Here is an 18,796-nt window from a genome sequence, read left to right as displayed (position 1 = left end):
ACTCAGTTTATATGGTCTTCTGCTACCTTATTATTCATTTTTGAAAATCCTAAATATTTTTTTTTTATATCTCAGAATGATACTCTTGTGCATTAGATCTTGTTTTAAGAAAAACATACAAATTATTAACCATATTACCGCCATAAATATTAGGTATGTGTCATTTGAACTACATTTTTTTTAATAGTTTTGAGTTGATTGCCTATTAAAATGACTTCAGCTACATAAATGCTTTTTTTTTTAAAAACAAATCTTAACCTTTCAATACATTACGTATTTAAAATGTGATTTATCAATTAGTCTTGGAAAAAATATTTTATGTTAGGCAAAGTTTTCTTGAAGTATGTCCTTGAAAACTCTTAATATCTATGTATACTTTTGTTATTTTTCCTCATGAACGTAAAACATTTAAGTTGTTCATTATAATTTCAATATATTTGTGTAAAATACTATTTCTTACTATTAAGTACCTTTTATTGAATTAAACCTATTTAAAAAAAAAACTTTTTTTATTTTACACGAGTATTATAATTTTATACAGTGTCAAAAGAGTATAGAATAATAGAAAGTGATGGTGTTATGATTTTCTTTTATGCGGTAGTTAAAAAACAGCAGTATTGAAATATAATATTATGACCATGTCATTATCTCAATCGCACAAAATAAAACATTACTACAGTAAAACTCCAACTATCCAGATTAATGAGTGCTAGATTTTATTGCTTTTGAAATAATACAGTGAATTGGAATCGCATTACAAACTTAAACATGTCCGGCTAAGTTAATTGCACTATTAAATTAAAATTTAAAACTTCTCCTTTATTTTTTTATGCCCTGATAATTATCTGGATATTTGGCGATCCGGATGACTGAAGTTCGGATAGACGAAGTTCTACTGTATTTAAAATTCACAATTCAGTTGTCAGTCGAATTTGATGCGTCAAATGGAAAGAAATTGTCAAATCTTACATGTGACTGTGTTGAACATATTATAAAACCTTTCTCAATTATTGTTTAAATTAATTTCTGCATATAATATATGCTTACTGCTTATACCACTGACATAATGAGGAAGTTCAATGATTATTTATGTTATATTTTAAAAATTTGTATAGTTTTGTATTTCTGAAATAACTGTGTGTGAAATCAGAGATTTTTTTCCGCTTATACTATCAGTTCTGCCCATTGGTCCATTAACGGCAATCAAACCGGAAATCTTCCATAACTGTCTTGGTTGATATGAACCAGTGACGTCGTTCAAAGTAGTTTGTTTTTATTAAAATATTTTTTATTATATTTTTCAAACATTTTCAGGAAACTTAGCATTTTTACTGCGCGCAAGAAAACATTTATTGTATCTGATTTCCTGTAGGGCTGGTTTTCCTCATTATCAACGCATTTGGTCCAGAATTCATTTTTGACTAGGTCAACAAAAAATACAGTAAATCATTAAACGAGAGAGTTTTAATAATTTTATCATAAACCATTTGTTTCAGCATATACTTAGCACTTAAATATAAAGTACCTGCTCAACACAAGACTACTACTCCCATCTTACTTAGAAATGGTATACAGAGAGGATGAAACGCCACACACGTCTAACCTGACACATTCCTAGCTTCTTCCCAATTCATACATGCCCTTCAATAGTGCCTCCTTTTGACATGACATGAGATTTTGGTTTATTTAATTATGCTACGTCTTTCCCGGCCTACCCTTATCCTAAGTTACCATTCATTCCACATGACTAAGCCATTTTAGTGATCCTTTTTAATCTTATCCATTTTGTACCTGTCTCAGATCTTCGACACAACACATGTAACGATCATAGGTAAGTTGCCCAATTAGGATTTGAAAATATTATAAATCTCTAACTGATGAAGACTGATCATTGCTAATTTTCTACAAAGGAGTGTTCTGCAACTGCTAATTTAACGCTAATCTGGTAATGAATTTCACTTAATATGGAAGACAAGTACAATATGTATAATGATATTAAAATCATAGTTAAAAAAAAAAATCCATTACTTAACGTAAAAAAAAACAGCACCGGCAGTCCTGCCTCTAATACGGGACCCAGTTTTTGATGCAAATTAAAAAATATTAACAATGGCAACCCGATAAGAAGTCTAATAATGTACCCGGCCACGTGTGTGGCAACACTGAAGGCCCTGCAAGCCGCCGTCTTCTGGCAAATGCTGCCACAATAAATATCTTCATTATGATTGTTCACTGAGACTATTGTCATGAATAACGAGTTTTATGTATCTAATTTTTTTGTTTACTATTTTTACTGTTATTATGTATTTCATTGCTATGTATTTATCCTTTATTTTTTTTAATACTCTGTTTTACCTTTTATGTATAATGTTAAAAAAAAAAAAAAATTTAATTTTAAAAATTGGCCTATTACAACATAATGAAAGCGGAATAAGCATGAAAGTATTAAATTAATTATATCCATGTCATTGGATCATGGTCATGGATTTTTTTCTTGTAGGTATTTGTAATTTTTACTAATAATAAAAAGGGTATGACAAAACAGAGTAAGGATTGTGCTGGTTTAGGTAGACTTGGCGAGGGTCTCTGCCTTAGCCGCCACTTCCTCAATGGGCCCCACCATGTAGAAGGCAACCTCAGGCAAGTGGTCGAGGTCCCCGTTGAGGATCTTGGTGAAGCCCTTGATGGTCTCCTCCAGGGGCACAAGTTTGCCCGCGTGGCCTGTAAACACCTCAGCCACCTGGAAGGGCTGACTGAGGAAGCGCTGGATTTTACGGGCGCGGGCCACCGTCAGCTTGTCCTCTTCTGATAGCTCATCCATACCTAGGATAGCGATGATGTCCTGTAGAGACTTGTAGTCCTGGAGAATCTTCTGGACGCCTCGAGCGATATTGTAATGCTCAGCCCCGATAATGTTGGGGTCCATAATACGGGAAGTGGAATCGAGAGGATCTACAGCAGGGTAGATACCCAGCTCAGCGATAGCTCGAGACAGCACAGTGGTGGCGTCCAAGTGAGCAAAGGTGGTTGCCGGAGCGGGATCAGTCAAATCGTCGGCTGGTACGTAGATGGCCTGTACAGAAGTAATGGAACCCTTCTTAGTGGTGGTGATGCGCTCTTGCATGGTACCCATGTCAGTGGCCAGCGTGGGCTGATAGCCTACAGCCGAGGGAATACGGCCCAGCAGAGCAGACACCTCGGAACCGGCCTGAGTGAAGCGGAAGATGTTGTCGATGAAGAGCAGCACGTCCTGTCCTTCCTGGTCTCGGAAGTACTCTGCCACCGTGAGTCCAGTGAGCGCGACACGAGCACGAGCGCCTGGGGGCTCGTTCATCTGCCCATACACCAGCGCTACCTTAGAGGTCTTGTCCTTGAGGGAGATCACCCCGGACTCGATCATCTCATGATACAGATCATTTCCCTCGCGCGTGCGCTCTCCCACGCCGGCGAACACCGAATAACCTCCATGAGCCTTGGCTACATTGTTGATAAGCTCCATGATAAGTACAGTTTTGCCTACTCCGGCACCGCCAAACAGGCCAATCTTGCCTCCCTTGGCATAGGGAGCTAGGAGGTCCACTACCTTAATACCCGTCACCAGGATCTCCTGTTGTACGGACATCTCCACGAACTCAGGAGCCTCGGCGTGGATGGCGGCCGTCTTGTCTGTGGGGATAGGGCCTCTCTCGTCGATGGGTTCCCCAATCACGTTGATAATACGGCCTAGAGTCTCAGACCCCACGGGAATACGGATCGGATAGCCGGAGTCGCTGACTGCCTGACCTCGCACCAGACCCTCGGTACCGTCCATGGCGATGGTTCGGACGGTGTTCTCTCCCAGATGCTGTGCTACCTCCAGCACCAAGCGTGGCGTGCGGCCCTCGACCTCGAGGGCATTAAGGATTGGGGGAAGGTTGTCATCAAACTGAACATCTACCACGGCGCCAATTACGGCAACCACACGACCAGCTCCAGTCGCGGCGCCTTCGCCCGCTTTTTTTTCTTCAGCTGGTTTGCCATTCTTATCAGAATCTTTACATTTACTTCTGGCAGAAAATCCCAGAACTATTTTGCCCGCTTTTAATGTAAGCTTTTCTGTCGCAAATTTTGTGGATAAAAATCCTCTGCTAACTCTGCTGGTAGCACCCAACATGGCCGACTGTTCATTGCAAATTATCCGGTTGTCATGCAAAGTAATAAAACAAATTGTATTCGGTACCTCGTCGGTTTGTTTTATTTGCATTTATAATAATCGGATATTTAGTACCTACTCCTATAAGAATTAACCTAAAATAATTAGGTTTTTTTTCTGTTATCAAAAAATTGTAAGATCAGTCGGTAAACGCTCTGACTAAACGCTACTACACGTTGAACATTAATTTTAGTTTTTAAATTTCCCGCACATAAATCTTAAAATGTACCAAACCCTAAACAGTAATCGTAGATATCATAATGTATGCCACTGAGGTATATGAGCATCATTATTTTTTGTAGTCTATAGTGCTAATCTTTGGCCCGTTTCACATGTATCGTGCCAATCCACCCGGCCCTATAAAATTAGGGTGGGTAGATGATTATTTATTATTTAATTTTTCGTTTTATTTCTTTAGCTCGTGCTTGTGGGTGAAAGTTTTGCTTAAAAAATCGAGTGGAATTCATGGCGTACTGTTTTGGGCATTTTACGTTTTCGTTTCGTCCCAATTAATAAATATAATAATTTGAAATGTTAATAACTACAATCTACCCTACGTTTTTTCATCGGACCGGGTGGATTTAGGATTTTTGCTTTGGTCAAAACCATAAACTAAAGAACTGGTGTATAATTGTATACACATTACACAGGGAAATCGAACTTCATATAATACTTTTTAATCATTCTAAGTTTTGGGCGCAGTCTGCGGAGTAATAATTTGGTACTGCATGTGCTGTAATTGTCGGCTGCTCTGAATTGAACTGGTAGGTTGCGTCTCTTTGCGAATATCTGCATTTAATTAACTTAGGATTCCGGATTCCACCTTTTTACCTCAAAATACCGAATGACTGTGTATCTAATTTCAACTCAAGTAAAAATCTTCGTTTTCCGAAACGAAATCAACGCGCATTTAAAGAACAAATGAAACGCATGAGATAAAAAAAATAGAGATAAATAAAAGAACAGTCTCAAAACTCACTGTAAAAGGAACAAAAACAAAAAGCCTTAAAAAGTTCTTATTGATTTGAAAAAATATGTTCTTGAGAAATTTTGATATAATTGTAAAAAAACAATCAATCAAACCATCATGCCGTTTCCCCGTAGGAGTTAGATAGAGAGGATAGCACATTATAACACTCTATCTTGGCATACAGACCTCGCTTCCTCTACATTTATACATCTTCTCATGCACGCATGCCCATTATTCCTACTTGTATAACTGTAATTTTATTAAAAATATAAATTGGTTCTTAGGATGTTATGAACTAACTTAATAGAGTAGGTATAAATAATAATATTAATATCAGACACATTGCGCGCGGCAATGAAGATAGCCTGGAGTGACTGGTTATGGTCAGTGGCGTGGAGATGAAAACAGGAAGAGGAAGATCTCCTTACAAGGAGACCAATCAGGTCAAGACAGCGGCCGGTGGTTGGAGCGCTACGCGTGGAGCAGTATTTTTTATGTAGTAGTTGCTTATTTTTGCCTAGCTTATTATATACAAGGCTTATTAATACTACAAAAGGTATACATTTTATATAAAGGTATATATATATGTTGTCGTTGAAATCATAGATACACGATAAGTAGGTTAAGGTCCCGGGGGTGATTTTTTTATTTTTTTATTTAAATCTTAAAGTAGGGCACACATATCATACATATTGTTATGTGTGTTCTAATAATAACATTGCAAATATATTTAATTTATAAATTGTTTATCACATATGTCTTGACCATTATTTTAAATTTTGATATGTTTTTTTCTTCATAATTTTTTTTTTCCATTTCGTAATACTTTTTAATTGCTTTAAATAAAATTGAATTTTGTGACTTTGCCTTTTTCCTAAATGGAAGTCTAATTTTGTTCTTTTCTCTAATATTGTGATCGTGTTCATGCTGGTTCCGATCAATTTTTTTCCAAAATTCTGTTTTAGGGTTAGCCAGATTTTTTTACTCATAAAGAGTTCACCTATTCAAAAAGTTTGAAAAAGGCATTAATTTAAGGTTCACGTCATCGCTAAGCTTGGGGCGCAGTCCGCATGGTGTCGCTATGATCGGCGTCAAAATGATCTAATAAATGGACAGAGTTCGTCTTCTACAGTATATAACATATTTAATCTATGGGTCAAACAAGATATCTGTAGTCTGTGGGTCAAACGAAGATATCTGTAGTCTATGGTCAAACGTCAAACGAATCATAATCTGTGATCTGTGATCAGAATCAGAAATCCGAGAGTAATTTGGTGTAAGCTGTGATCTAATTTGTGTTGTGTTCTGATTCAGGTTTTATTGCAAACGTCAAAGGTGCGTTAAATTAAGCACGAAAGCGAGAAGATTCGTGGCACGACGCCGATACGAAGTACCAGAAAGAACACAGTGCATTTATACATCATTCTGCATATTTATTATACATTAACTTTTAGCTTTGCGGCTTATACCATTTTTTCCTGTAGTGTCGTTACAGGCCTCAGTCTCAATTTGTTTGCAGCGTCGGTCGAGTATAAGTTTTTATATTCGTTTATTTTTTATTAATAATTCAACTTTTAGTATATCTCTAGTTTTGCTTATATCTAGAAGAAGCATATTTAAATTAAAGACTTGTGCAATAGTGAATATACTTTTTTTGTTTCTCGCAAGCCGCAGTCTCTACATAACCTAAAACATTAAGTTTTTTGGCAATATAAGCTGTATTGTAATTTATCTAGTGATAATATACTGCGAATCCGGATCTAACTGACCAAAATACAATATGGATACTGAAATATTATCTCCACAAGAAGTAAGAACTAATTTGATTTTGAAAAAGTATCTCTATTGTTAGTCTATACCTACCTAATGTTTGTTAAATTGTACCAAATAGAAATTCCACACTGGTTTCAATTTCACAATGTCACCTATGAAATATTTATATTTTTACTAAATTTAATATACATTGCGAATATTTTTTACAACACAACAATAAACAAACCGTCACGCCATTACTTCGTAAGGATAAGCATAGAGAGTTTGTTGCTTGGATGTGTGAGATATTTTTGCAATGTTGTCGGCGAAAACACAAATTAGGTACTTACACACTTACATAGTGTCGGTCATAGTCTATGATCGATGACACAAGCAATGATTTCACCTGAAATAAAGGGCAACGACCGATGAAGCTAGTCTTCATTTTATATTGAATACAATCGATTGTGCCGATTTGCTGGCTGAAATAAATTTCAATATTCCTCTTCATCGCACCAGACATACTACGTTACTGAGCAACGACAAATGCAACACCAGAGCAGCTCAGAATTCTTTATTAGGAAGAGTAATAAGTAATTTTTCAAAATTTGAGAAATTTGAGTCTCATTGACAATAATAATATTTAGCCTCTTTTGGAAAAAAAACAAAGACAAAAAACACCAAATCTCCTATTCATATAAAACAAACATCACATTTTACATTTTACATACATCACTCCATTAACCACATTTATTATTCACAACTAAGGAGATACCCAAATAGAGTCTAGTGTGATACATATTCTCGTCACATTTTGTTGCCTTGTTCAAAAATTGTATTATATATTGTGTTGTGCACGTAATTGGTGCTGTTAGATTTATGTTTTATCACTGTCTTATACCAATATAGCACTGTATGCACAGCAATAAACATAAATAAATAAACACATTGTATTCTGCAAAGTTAACAGTATTGCACATAAAACGTTCGTCTAGATAAGAGCAACGTCCTGCAGCACATTCACGCCATTGAAGAGTTTTTGCTTAACTGTTGACAATATTTTTGTTCGGTATGTCTGAGAAGTAGCTCGTTATAAAAGTGAATAATTGTATGGCTAAAACCATAAACTAAAATTTCAACAAATGTTTCTTCGTTACATCCGAGATCTTGCTACTTTTGTGATTGTTATAACCCAGTTTGACTGTATTTTATGTAAAAAAAATTACCATGTTTATATTGGTAATTTATTTGAAATGTTTGTGGTATTATAAAAATGCTTTTGGTCTTGTACGATTATATTATAACATTCCATTATTAGCACTTAAATTATATAACATAAAAAAAACTCAAAAAGCACACCCCTAAAGTCAGGGCCTACGTTCAAGGCGCACGGAAGGAATGTGGTAGTGTGTTGTGACTGATTGAATTTAGATAAAAATTGGTAGGTTGGTATTCATAATGTAGTATTTTCTTGAATATCAAGGTGCTAACTTTTATCAAAAGTCAATTGGGCAGCGTCAAAACGCATTACCGCATTTCTTCTGTGCGCCTTGAACATAGACCCCGTTTATGCTACTAAATATACATATTTTTTACCCCCCCTCTTATTCTTATCCTCTTCAATGCATCCCTGTTCTAATCTCTTTCCCTGTATAGGATGAAGAATACAGTTTTAAGCCATATAGTATATCTTTTGAAATGTAAAGGTCCCCTATGGCGTTTCAAATAAATAAAAAAAACTTACTAACTACATGTAAGAATTAAAAAATAATATATATTTATTATTTTATTAGACTATCTGGAAATCATACTGTTTCTTTGTGTACGCATTGTTAAGTATAAGTAAGGCTATTGATTGTCCAAATAAAATAAAACACAGTAAATATTTTATAATCATTACTGATTAATTTTTCTATGTTTTTAGACCACGACAGTTCCAGAAGAAGTCCAAACTCCAGAACATTTACAGAAAAGATGGTTAAACATCCGTAAAGTACTAGAAAGGTCCGGTCCATTCTGCCACCCAGATTTCGAGCCTTCTGCTGATATTCTAGAGTTTCTGATGTCTTCTTGCAAGATATTAGTAATTGGCGCTGGAGGCTTGGGTTGTGAACTCTTGAAAAATTTAGCATTAATGGGATTTCGACAAATTCATGTTATCGATATGGATACGATTGAATTATCCAACTTGAATAGGCAATTCTTGTTCAGAAAAAAAGATATCGGGTCATCTAAGGCTGAATGTGCGGCTGCATTCATCAATGGCAGGTCTGTAGAAATATTTCGCATAAATTTTTATTTAACACAAACAAGTTCGTACATGTTTATGTTTTAAAAAATCTATTTATCAAGTTGGCATTTATTTTGTAGATCTTCATTTAAGTTAGGAACTCAATATTAAATGAAACACTGGTTTGAGTGTATGTATAAATTTATTTTTTGACAAAATCGGATAATTGTTTTGCCTTATTAAGGCATTTTCAAATTAATGCAACATTGATTTTGAAATGCCGTACACTGAAATAAATGTTTGATTTTAAGCTCTTTTTTATAAATCTTTTTTTTGTTATATTTTTTGGAGTATCATGTATATTTATTCGTTTTGAATTAATCCGAGATATCAAATCCTAGACTGACCAATGGTCTGTATTTTGTTGTATTTAAGTGATTAAATAATAAATCATTTGATGAAAATATATAATAGAAGAAATAAAAAAAGAAAAGAAAAAAACAGTAATTCCGGGTAGCATTGGAATTCAATATAACATTGGACAACAACCTGACTTATATATGACTGATTACTTTCTAAAAGAATAAAAAAAGCTTTATCAATTTTTTTATTTTTATTTGTGTGGTACCACCGCTCGAGCTCAAGAGTAAGTATGTTTGGGGTATTGGACACAAATTCATGTTTTTTTTAAAAATGCTTTGGATCAGAAGAGTATTTTATATCAAAAAATATAGTTCAATGTTACCCGGAGAGATTTTTTAGTCAAAAATCAAGAAATTCGTTCATCGAAAATACTTAAGTCCAAAGTTACCCAAATATCAATATAACATTGGATCACCCATGAAAACATCATTAAAGTTATGTTTTCATGTAATTTTATAAATTTTGTGGTCAAATTTAGTTATATGGAGCATACAGAACACCAAATAATTCATAAATTTGCAGCTGGCTCAATCCAATAAAAAAAAAATTTGAAAAAACTTGTTGAAGTGGTCCAATGTTACCCGAAATGACTGTAAAGTTTTTTTCCGTATTTTATGTTTCTTACTTAAAATACGAGTACCTATGTCAAAAACATGTTTTTTTTTTTTTTACAAAAAAACAGTTTAAAGCTGTACCTAGTCTGGTAAAATGAATGAAAAGTTAAGAATTCTTACCATTTAGCCATTATAAAATACCTTTTTTTTAAATCGCGCCATTGAAAAAAAAGTAAATGAACACCAGATAAAAACATCATTATTTTTCGACCGTCAGTTTACGCATCTTGAAATTTAGACCAAACATATTAGTATATAAAAGTACATTGTTACTCATTTAAAGACGAAAGTATTAAAATAAAATATGTACTTATGATTTGAAGATAATTGATTAATCAAAAAAGTTATGGAAACAAAAGATTTATTTCTTTTTGAAAAGAAATACAATCATTTTAAAGCACACAAATTTTGTGGTATTTTAAAAAAAATGTACATAAAATATTTTAGTTGCAACCTTTTTTAAGGAATATGTTTTTTTCTTTGTTTAAGATTACTATGGTTGTTAATTTTCAATTCTACAGCATGTTTTTAGTGAAATTTTAATGTTCATACCAGTTATTTAAAGGCTGCTGACAGCCAGTTTTCCGCGTTCTACATTCTGACTTTGTTTTAAAAAAAAATTTAATCTTCTTTTAAAATATCAATTTACTTTTACTCAAAACATATTATATCAATATTTTCAGTCCTGGATTTTTTTTATTTTGAATAAAATAAAATTACTAACAACCTTAAGAGGCTAATAACAAAACTCATATATTTCAGAGTTCCTGGATGCAATGTAGTTCCTCACCATTGTCCAATTCAAGATAAAGAAGATTCATTTTATCGTCAGTTCCACATTGTGGCTTGTGGACTTGATTCTATAATTGCCCGTCGTTGGCTTAATGGAATGCTTATATCATTACTTAATTATAATGACGATGGTAACTTTTATTTTGGATCAATTTTAATAAGTAGGAATGACTTTATAGAAATAAAAGCAGAGTGATACTTGAATCTACAAATTTGGAACAACCAATGACCGTTTTTTGGCAACACCTTCAAGTACAATGGGATCTTTTTTTATAAACTAAATAAAGTAATTGAATTGAATTGCTTTTTATTTTAAAAAGTCCTTCAGATTTTTTTTTTAAATTACTGTTATAAAAATTAGAATTTGTTATCTTCACTGATTATGTATTGTTAATAGATTTTTTTTTATAGTAAAAATATCAGCTCTTAAGAATTTGTAAAAGCGACAAAACCAGTCACTGGGTTATTCCAAATTTGTGGATTTACATATCACTTGCATATATTTCTATAATAAATTATAATGTCCTTGATGGAATAACATATTACTAGCATATCTAATGGTTACACTTCTCAATTATTGACAATTTTGCTTTAAATCTTAATCATAGGAATGAAACTCGGTCGTTGTGAGGAGTACCTGTATTTATTTATTTTAGTTAGTTAACTTAAATATATATATTATTCTCTGTGGATTTTTCAGGTACCTTGGATCAAAGTAGCGTTATCCCACTAATTGATGGTGGTACAGAAGGATTCAAGGGAAATGCTCGAGTCATTCTCCCAGGGATGAGTGCCTGCATAGAGTGCACTCTTGATCTGTATCCTCCTCAAATAACATACCCATTGTGTACTATTGCCAACACTCCCAGGTACTATCTTATAATATTCCATCAAAACTAAAATGATTTATTTCTTCGTTTTTACGTTCCTCGATTCTACGTTTTCCCTCTTTTTACGCCGAAATGTTTAGGTCCCACTTTTTCCATACATTTTCATTCAAATATCCCCCCAATTAACGTTTTTTTACGTTTTACGTAACCCCGGTTTTACGTTGAAAAAATTTCGAAACTCATTTGATCTGCCAAAAGACGCCAAGCCGCGCGCCGCCGCGTTTGCCCAAAATGGTGAATAAAGTCAAGGCAAATAAGAAAATGTGTAAATTGTTGTCTCAAACTAAATTCATAGTAGGTTCAGTGTAATTGAACATTTTGTTCAAGTGTCAAATTTTGTCATTTTACTAAATTGTGACATGCAGTTGACGCATGAAGAATAAATTCTTTACATCAATAAATTACTGTGCAAAAAGTTTGAAAATTTGGTAATTGAAATATTATTTGAAGTTGTAAACATAATTTGAAAAGGAGATTGTTTAAACAGTTATCACAAAAATGTGAAACAGTTTTCCCGCGATGTAAATGACAGCTTAAATTATGTGGTGCCATAATCAAAAAGTGATACCATATAAATAAAATTTCCCAATATTTAGGGAAAAAATCATTGTATGCATTTTATGAACATTAAAATTTTTGTTTTCGTGTTTTTAAGGTAAAGTACTGTTAGAGTTATAGTTGAGTATTTAATTATAATAAAAACCTTCAGTATTTCAATGGTATTACTATGATATTGCACCATCCTATAACGACCACGATGCCGGTCCGTCAGTCTCCCACGTGACCAGTTCTCCTTCTCTCCGCTAGGGGACACTGCAGGCGCGATATATAGTACCACGTTATCCGTAGTATTAGCGTTCACAGCTCTTCAAAATGCTCGTAATAGTACCTACATAAAATTATTATATACATAAAATTATTTTTAATTCAATAAAAAAAACACATGGTGTGATTGAAAAAATACAAAATATTTTTAATGAAAATAGGTAACAAATTATAACAGGGATGGATAATACCTTAAATAAGGGAATATGGAAGTCTAGGCATTTACAGGGCTTATGACCTGTCATTGGCTGGTTTAAGTGGCCACTTTACACACTGTGTAACATTCACCATTTTGCCCATGTCTTTTTTTTGTCTACATTTATTTGTCTACAAACATTTGGACAAACTCAAATATTGTAAGAAAATAGATAAATATGAATAATCCCCAATTATGACCGTTTTTACAATTTTTATGCAGTTTTTCATTTCCTCACTTTAGCGTTTTCCTCAGTTTAATTTTTTTTTGGTTTCTCCCTTGAAAAACGTAAAACACTTAAAATTAATTTATATTCTTTTTATCACTTATCCCTTCAGGCATCTTATACATTTTCATTCCTTTATATAATACTTTTAAGAATTTTGGCATTCTGTATGTATCGAATATGAGAATCTTTTTCTATCTTTATTTTTAGTAATATACTTATCATATTATTGGTATCCTGTAAATTTGAATTGTTTTTGTGAAATTAACGGGAGATTATTATTTCTTGAAAATCATTTCACATAAACACACTAATCGTATAATATGTTGTAATATGCCATTGGCTACATTAATGAAAAAATGTGATTAAAAAAGAAAACAACCCTGAATTTTGATGGTTGCTCTCAGGTAAAAATCCTGAAAAAGGATATTGCGTAAATATTTATCCTACTTGTGGTGTACTGTTAAGCGCATTTACGTAGCAACTTCACAGAAATGCCATTTTTGTACAAAATGACACGTTTTAACTCTTAAAATGCTGTGCTAAAAAAAATATTCAGGTGAGGTGCTGTAATGTTGTGTTACATCAAGCAAAAGACGGAATATTCTGAAGTTCAGTCATTTGGAAAAAAAAACATTGAGGCATACTGTTTAATACTTCCTTTTCCATAATTTATAAATATAATAATATGACTTAGGCCTGTTATAGCAAAATAAATTTAAAATCATAAATACGCCGGTCATTTGATTAGCGTGTTCTCCCGCCCACGAGAAATACACACACACTGATGTCTGATGTACATCTTATGCATGGTAAATGTATATATCCTATTATCTGGACGCTGTTGTCTCTTTTACACAAACACCGAGACACTGAGAAAACCGAGGCCTCCACCAGCTTCTTTTGGTGTTAATGGTTATATTACGATTCTTCCAAATCTTCACCAGCCGACTTATAGCACTTTTGGCAATACCAGAACGTTGCTGTATTTCACCTTTACACCCACCACCGTCACAGATGAGAGAACCTAAATAAATGAAGTTGTTAACTCTTTCCATGCTATGGAACAAAGATAATGGTGCTACATTATTAGCTTGATCAATGACCATAAGCTTAGTTTTGCTCATATTCATTGAGAGTCCCAGGTCTGAACTAGCAGCATCTATTCGGTCAATTAGTTCTTTCATTTCAATTTCCGAGGATGCAATGAGTGTGGTGTCATCAGCATATCTCAGGTTGGGTAACTTCCTTCTTGTCCAGCCGTTAAGTGCCTTCCGGATATGTTCGCCATAAATATTAAACAAGGCTGGATCAAAATGCAACCCTGTCTAATGGCTTTTTGAACTAGGAAGTTAACTGATGGTTCATTGTTAAAATTCCCAATTGCTGAACTGTTATTGTTAAGTGATTTTATCAGGTAAATAAGGTATGCCGGTTATTGAGAACAAAAAATGATTTGCTCCAATTCACACAGCCAATAGCTTTTTTATAATCAATGAAACAGATTTGTTGAATTCTTTGCTTTTTTCGATAATTTGCCTGACATTACAAATCTGCTCACGCCTACCTTTTTCCTTAACAAAATCTGTTTACTCCAGTGGGATTTTCCAATCAAGGAAGCATTTTAACCTCAAATGTAAAATATGCTGTAGAATTTAACTTGCATGGGAGGTGAGTGCAATCAACCTTTGGTTTTCGCATTTGGCCGTTGAACCCTTTTTGTGTAGTGGGACAAAAATCAAATTAGTTTAACCAATCATAAACACCCATTTGAAAAAGTTCCACAGATTTTTATAACTTTTCGTTTATCACACAGATTTGTAGAAATTTTGATATTGAAACAGTTACACATTTGTAATGCGTGTCGACACCATTTTTATTACCTGTTAATTAGTTCACCAAATCCGGTAAACACATTAGACTATTTTTTTTAAATCTAAAACATTTGTCAATACATAAAATCTTGTCATCATGCATCAAACGGAATTAATAATTTTCATGTTTACAAATTTTACTAGTGTTAGTTAAACTCATTACATTTGTAGTTTGGCCCATATTTGTGATTTTATTAGATCAAATTTTTATGCAAGGCTTTTTTACTCTAAAAAAAAATTTGTAATAGTACAAAGTGTTTTACTATCGGAAATAAAAGACAAGTAATACTTAAATTCAGAAATTCGGAATAACCAGTGACCGGTTTCATCGCTTTCGTGACATCTTCAAGACCAGTGTATTTACTATGCCATTAAATGTCTTCAATAAAGTGTCTTCGGCACGGTACATCCCAGTGAGGACACATTCTTTTTTGTGTTTTATATTTGTCCGCCTCGTGGTCCAGTGGTCAGCATGTTTGCCAACCGCGCAAGAGATCTTGGATTTGATTCCTGACATGGTTATCATGAAATATTTATTTGAAAAGCTGTTTTTACACTAGAATCTGACTAGCACCTGAAGTAAGACTGATCATCTAACTTTCACGCAAAAAAAAATGATCGAGATACGCTGCAGTTGGTATGCCAATGTAGTGCCCTATGCACCATTAGGTATGGATAGGGAAATTAATTATTGAATGTGTTTTATAGTGAATAAATATATATTATATTCAACAGATTACCGGAACATTGTATCGAGTATGTGAAAGTAATTCAGTGGCCTAAGGAAAATCCGTGGGGTGCTACAATAGATGGAGATGATCCTCAACATGTTAACTGGATTTACGAGAAGTCTCAGGACAGGGCCAGTCAGTTCAATATACACGGCCTCACGTATCGTCTTACACAAGGAGTTGTTAAGAATATCATTCCGGCCGTTGCTAGTACTAATGCAGTCATCGCTGCAACCTGCACAACTGAGGTAAGAATTAAACCGGTTTCATCACTCTTGCAACATGAGATTGACTGGTATAGTTTTTAGAAGTATTATAAGAGTTGAGTAAATTTAAATTTAACACTATTTATCAACAACCGAGGGTGCGTCGACAAATACAAAATACCAATTAATTAGTTTATACCAATTTTGCATACAGCTTTATTTTACAAACTAATTAAATTTAGTTATTTATTACGTACAATTTTACTAACATACGTGTTTTGTTTTTTGTCCTTACTATCTAGGAGTTTTGTGTGTTATGTCGGGACTTTTTTTATTGTTACTTAAATATATAATGTGTGCATTAAATATTGCAGATCTTTAAGTTGGCTACTTCATGCTGCATTAATCTCAATAACTACATGGTTTTCAATGATGTTGATGGAATATACACCTACACATATGAAGCTGAAAAGAAGAGTGATTGTCTGGCATGCAGCGTGGTACCAAAAATCATTAATTTGGATCATCCTCGTAAAACCAAATTGAAAGATTTATTGGAAATGTTATGTGATGGTCACGAATACCAAATGAAAAGTCCAGGTAAGTTATAATATTTTCGTGCCATTAAAATGAACTGTTTTATTATAATAAACTAGATTAAGAGCCATTAATTTTAAATTATTGCTATTTTTACTCCAAATAATGATAGTTTTTTTTTTGTTGTAGTTTTTTTAGTTGTATATGTTTTTTAGTTTATAATTTCGTTGCTCTGCCCAAAAATTATAATTGTATGGTATTTATTTATTTAATAAATGCCCAGAGGGCTCTTACAATATACAGTTAAAAGTTACAGTCATACAGCATTGCAGTATAGCCAACAAAATGAAAAAAAAAAAATCTATCCCCTAGGGAGTGGTTAATTTGAGGATATTTATTTTTTCCATGCGACTAATTTTTGCTTTAAATATGGTCACACTTAGTCGCGTGCGCAGAGTTATTAACTAAGGTAGGCAGTAAAAAAAGTACTTTTTATATAATATAAGTAATAAATCTTACCAAACAATTTCCTTCATTTGTCACATTAGTTAGAATCACTATGTTTTATATGTACATAACCAGTTAGCCAATTAAACTCTTCATAATATTTAACACTGAATTTACGTGGAACATTAAAAAAAACATTTAAAAATTCAATCTAATTTGGGAGTGCACCTTCCTTCTATAATAAAAAGTTTTTTGTCCATAAAGGATAACCGAGAAAACTCGTTGTTTCTAACACAGTTAAACACACATTTCCGTCAATATCACAAGTTTCACTGAACTCCATTTCATTTTTTATCAACAAAATAAACGTGGACCATATTCTCAGTTGTATGAAAGAATCGATTTGAGGCATTTGAGGTTATTTATTTGACATTTGATCTTTGACCGTCTTTTATTAAATAATAATTGAAAAAAAACGCTAGATGTCAGTAACGTATTTGTTTTTTCTTTCTAAAACAATGCACCAAAGTTCATAGAAAGCACTGCCTAAAAGTTACCCATACACGCGTAATTACAACTGAAAAAAAACCACACATAAACATTTTGCATTTGTAGTTTGTGCCTTAGCCGACCCTGGCCGATGGTGCAACACCTACAGTACTTAACCAAATTATATCTCGCGCATTTTTCAAATTTTACAAATAGTTACTCGCATATTTTATATTATTTTTTGTTATTGTTTTAATGAAATTCTAGTAGGGTAGGCACTGCTTATGTGCCCATATGGAACACACGCCACTGACCACACTAATGATTAAACGTCAAAAAATATGAACACGTGAAATCAAACATGATGATTTTCATCTAGAACATTATTGCGACCTTAAGCATTGCCCAAAACACTGAATTAGGTTGAATTGAGCAAACTGTATTAGTTTTATTTTCGTTTTTGAAGCAGTTTTATTCACCATTTGATGTTTAATCATCGGTGTGGCCAGTATATGAAGCTAAGTGTCGTCGCATTAAAAAATCCTCAAATGAATCACTCTCTAGGGGGTAGAGAAGATTCAGAATACCATCGCTGGTTCAATTCCCAGTATGGTCCACATGAAATATTGATTTAAAGGGTGATTTTACACTGCAGTATTTCACTGTTCCTGGACAGGCAACTGAAGCCTAATAACCTCACCTTCATGTAACAGATGATCAAGGTACACCGCATTTGCTGTATCACTGCAGTACCCGATGCACTCATTATATATTGATCAATTTTAAGATTACTAGTTACTACCTTATTGTCGGAACTTTAACTATAGTATAAGAATTATATAAGAAGACGAGGTATTTACCTTGAAACCGGTCGACAGATAACTAAAAAATTAAGTGGTTTATACAAATTGAAAACAAAAAAGTGTGGAGCATATTCTTTTTATAAACATGAATACAATTTCGTTCAACAGACTTACATTAATATTATGATTTTTTATCATTTTAGGTCTCACTACATCCATCAATGGTAAAAATAAAACCCTGTATATGTCAACTGTGTCAAGTATTGAGGAGCGCACCAGAGATAACTTAAACAAGACAATGTTCGAACTTGGAATTTCGGATGACGCGGAAATACTAGTTGCTGACGTTACCACTCCAAATACTCTCACATTAAAAATTAAATATACAAATGTAGAAAATGAAGTCGAAATGATGTAGCAAACATTTATCTAGACAGTTCTCTAGTCGCTAACATAATTCAAGGAAGTGTCACTCATTATAACTCTAAATATGTATTGCATACTGTGATTTTCAAGCATTGTATCAAACCATTTTGCACATGCCGTATTCTAAAAAATTCTGTAAGAATAATAAAATAAACTTTTGTAAAGAATTTTTA

General features: G+C 33.4%; 1 protein-coding gene and 1 pseudogene across 5 annotated transcripts; one reads left to right on the top strand and one right to left on the bottom strand.

Moving 5' to 3' along the window:
* Positions 1–1,446: 1,446 nt before the first annotated feature.
* On the bottom strand, positions 1,447–4,458 carry LOC148284618 (ATP synthase subunit beta, mitochondrial pseudogene; annotated as a pseudogene). Its single transcript, XR_015824358.1, has one exon. The product of XR_015824358.1 is annotated as an ATP synthase subunit beta, mitochondrial pseudogene (transcript).
* A 1,903-nt stretch (positions 4,459–6,361) lies between these two features.
* Uba3 (Ubiquitin-like activating enzyme 3) lies at positions 6,362–18,796 on the top strand. Of its 4 annotated transcripts, none has more exons than XM_088237374.1 (7): positions 6,362–6,972; positions 8,839–9,182; positions 10,944–11,104; positions 11,674–11,842; positions 15,720–15,963; positions 16,296–16,521; positions 18,401–18,796. In XM_088237374.1, the coding sequence occupies exons 1-7, from the start codon at positions 6,943–6,945 to the stop codon at positions 18,613–18,615; spliced, it is 1,389 nt and encodes a 462-aa protein (XP_088093500.1). In that variant the 5' UTR covers positions 6,362–6,942; the 3' UTR covers positions 18,616–18,796. The 4 variants fall into 4 exon arrangements, with proteins under 4 accessions (XP_088093500.1, XP_088093522.1, XP_088093515.1 ...); XM_088237396.1 differs by having other exon boundaries at positions 6,427–6,497; XM_088237389.1 differs by lacking the exon at positions 6,362–6,972 and adding an exon at positions 7,871–7,983.

Source organism: Micrasema longulum, unplaced genomic scaffold, assembly GCF_059751315.1.
Source record: "Micrasema longulum isolate JH-2025_06_02 unplaced genomic scaffold, ASM5975131v1 h1tg000103l, whole genome shotgun sequence".
Classification (NCBI taxonomy): Eukaryota; Metazoa; Arthropoda; class Insecta; order Trichoptera; family Brachycentridae; genus Micrasema; species Micrasema longulum.
Note: the sequence above shows the minus strand (reverse complement) of the source record. Positions and strands in the feature narration are given on the sequence as shown.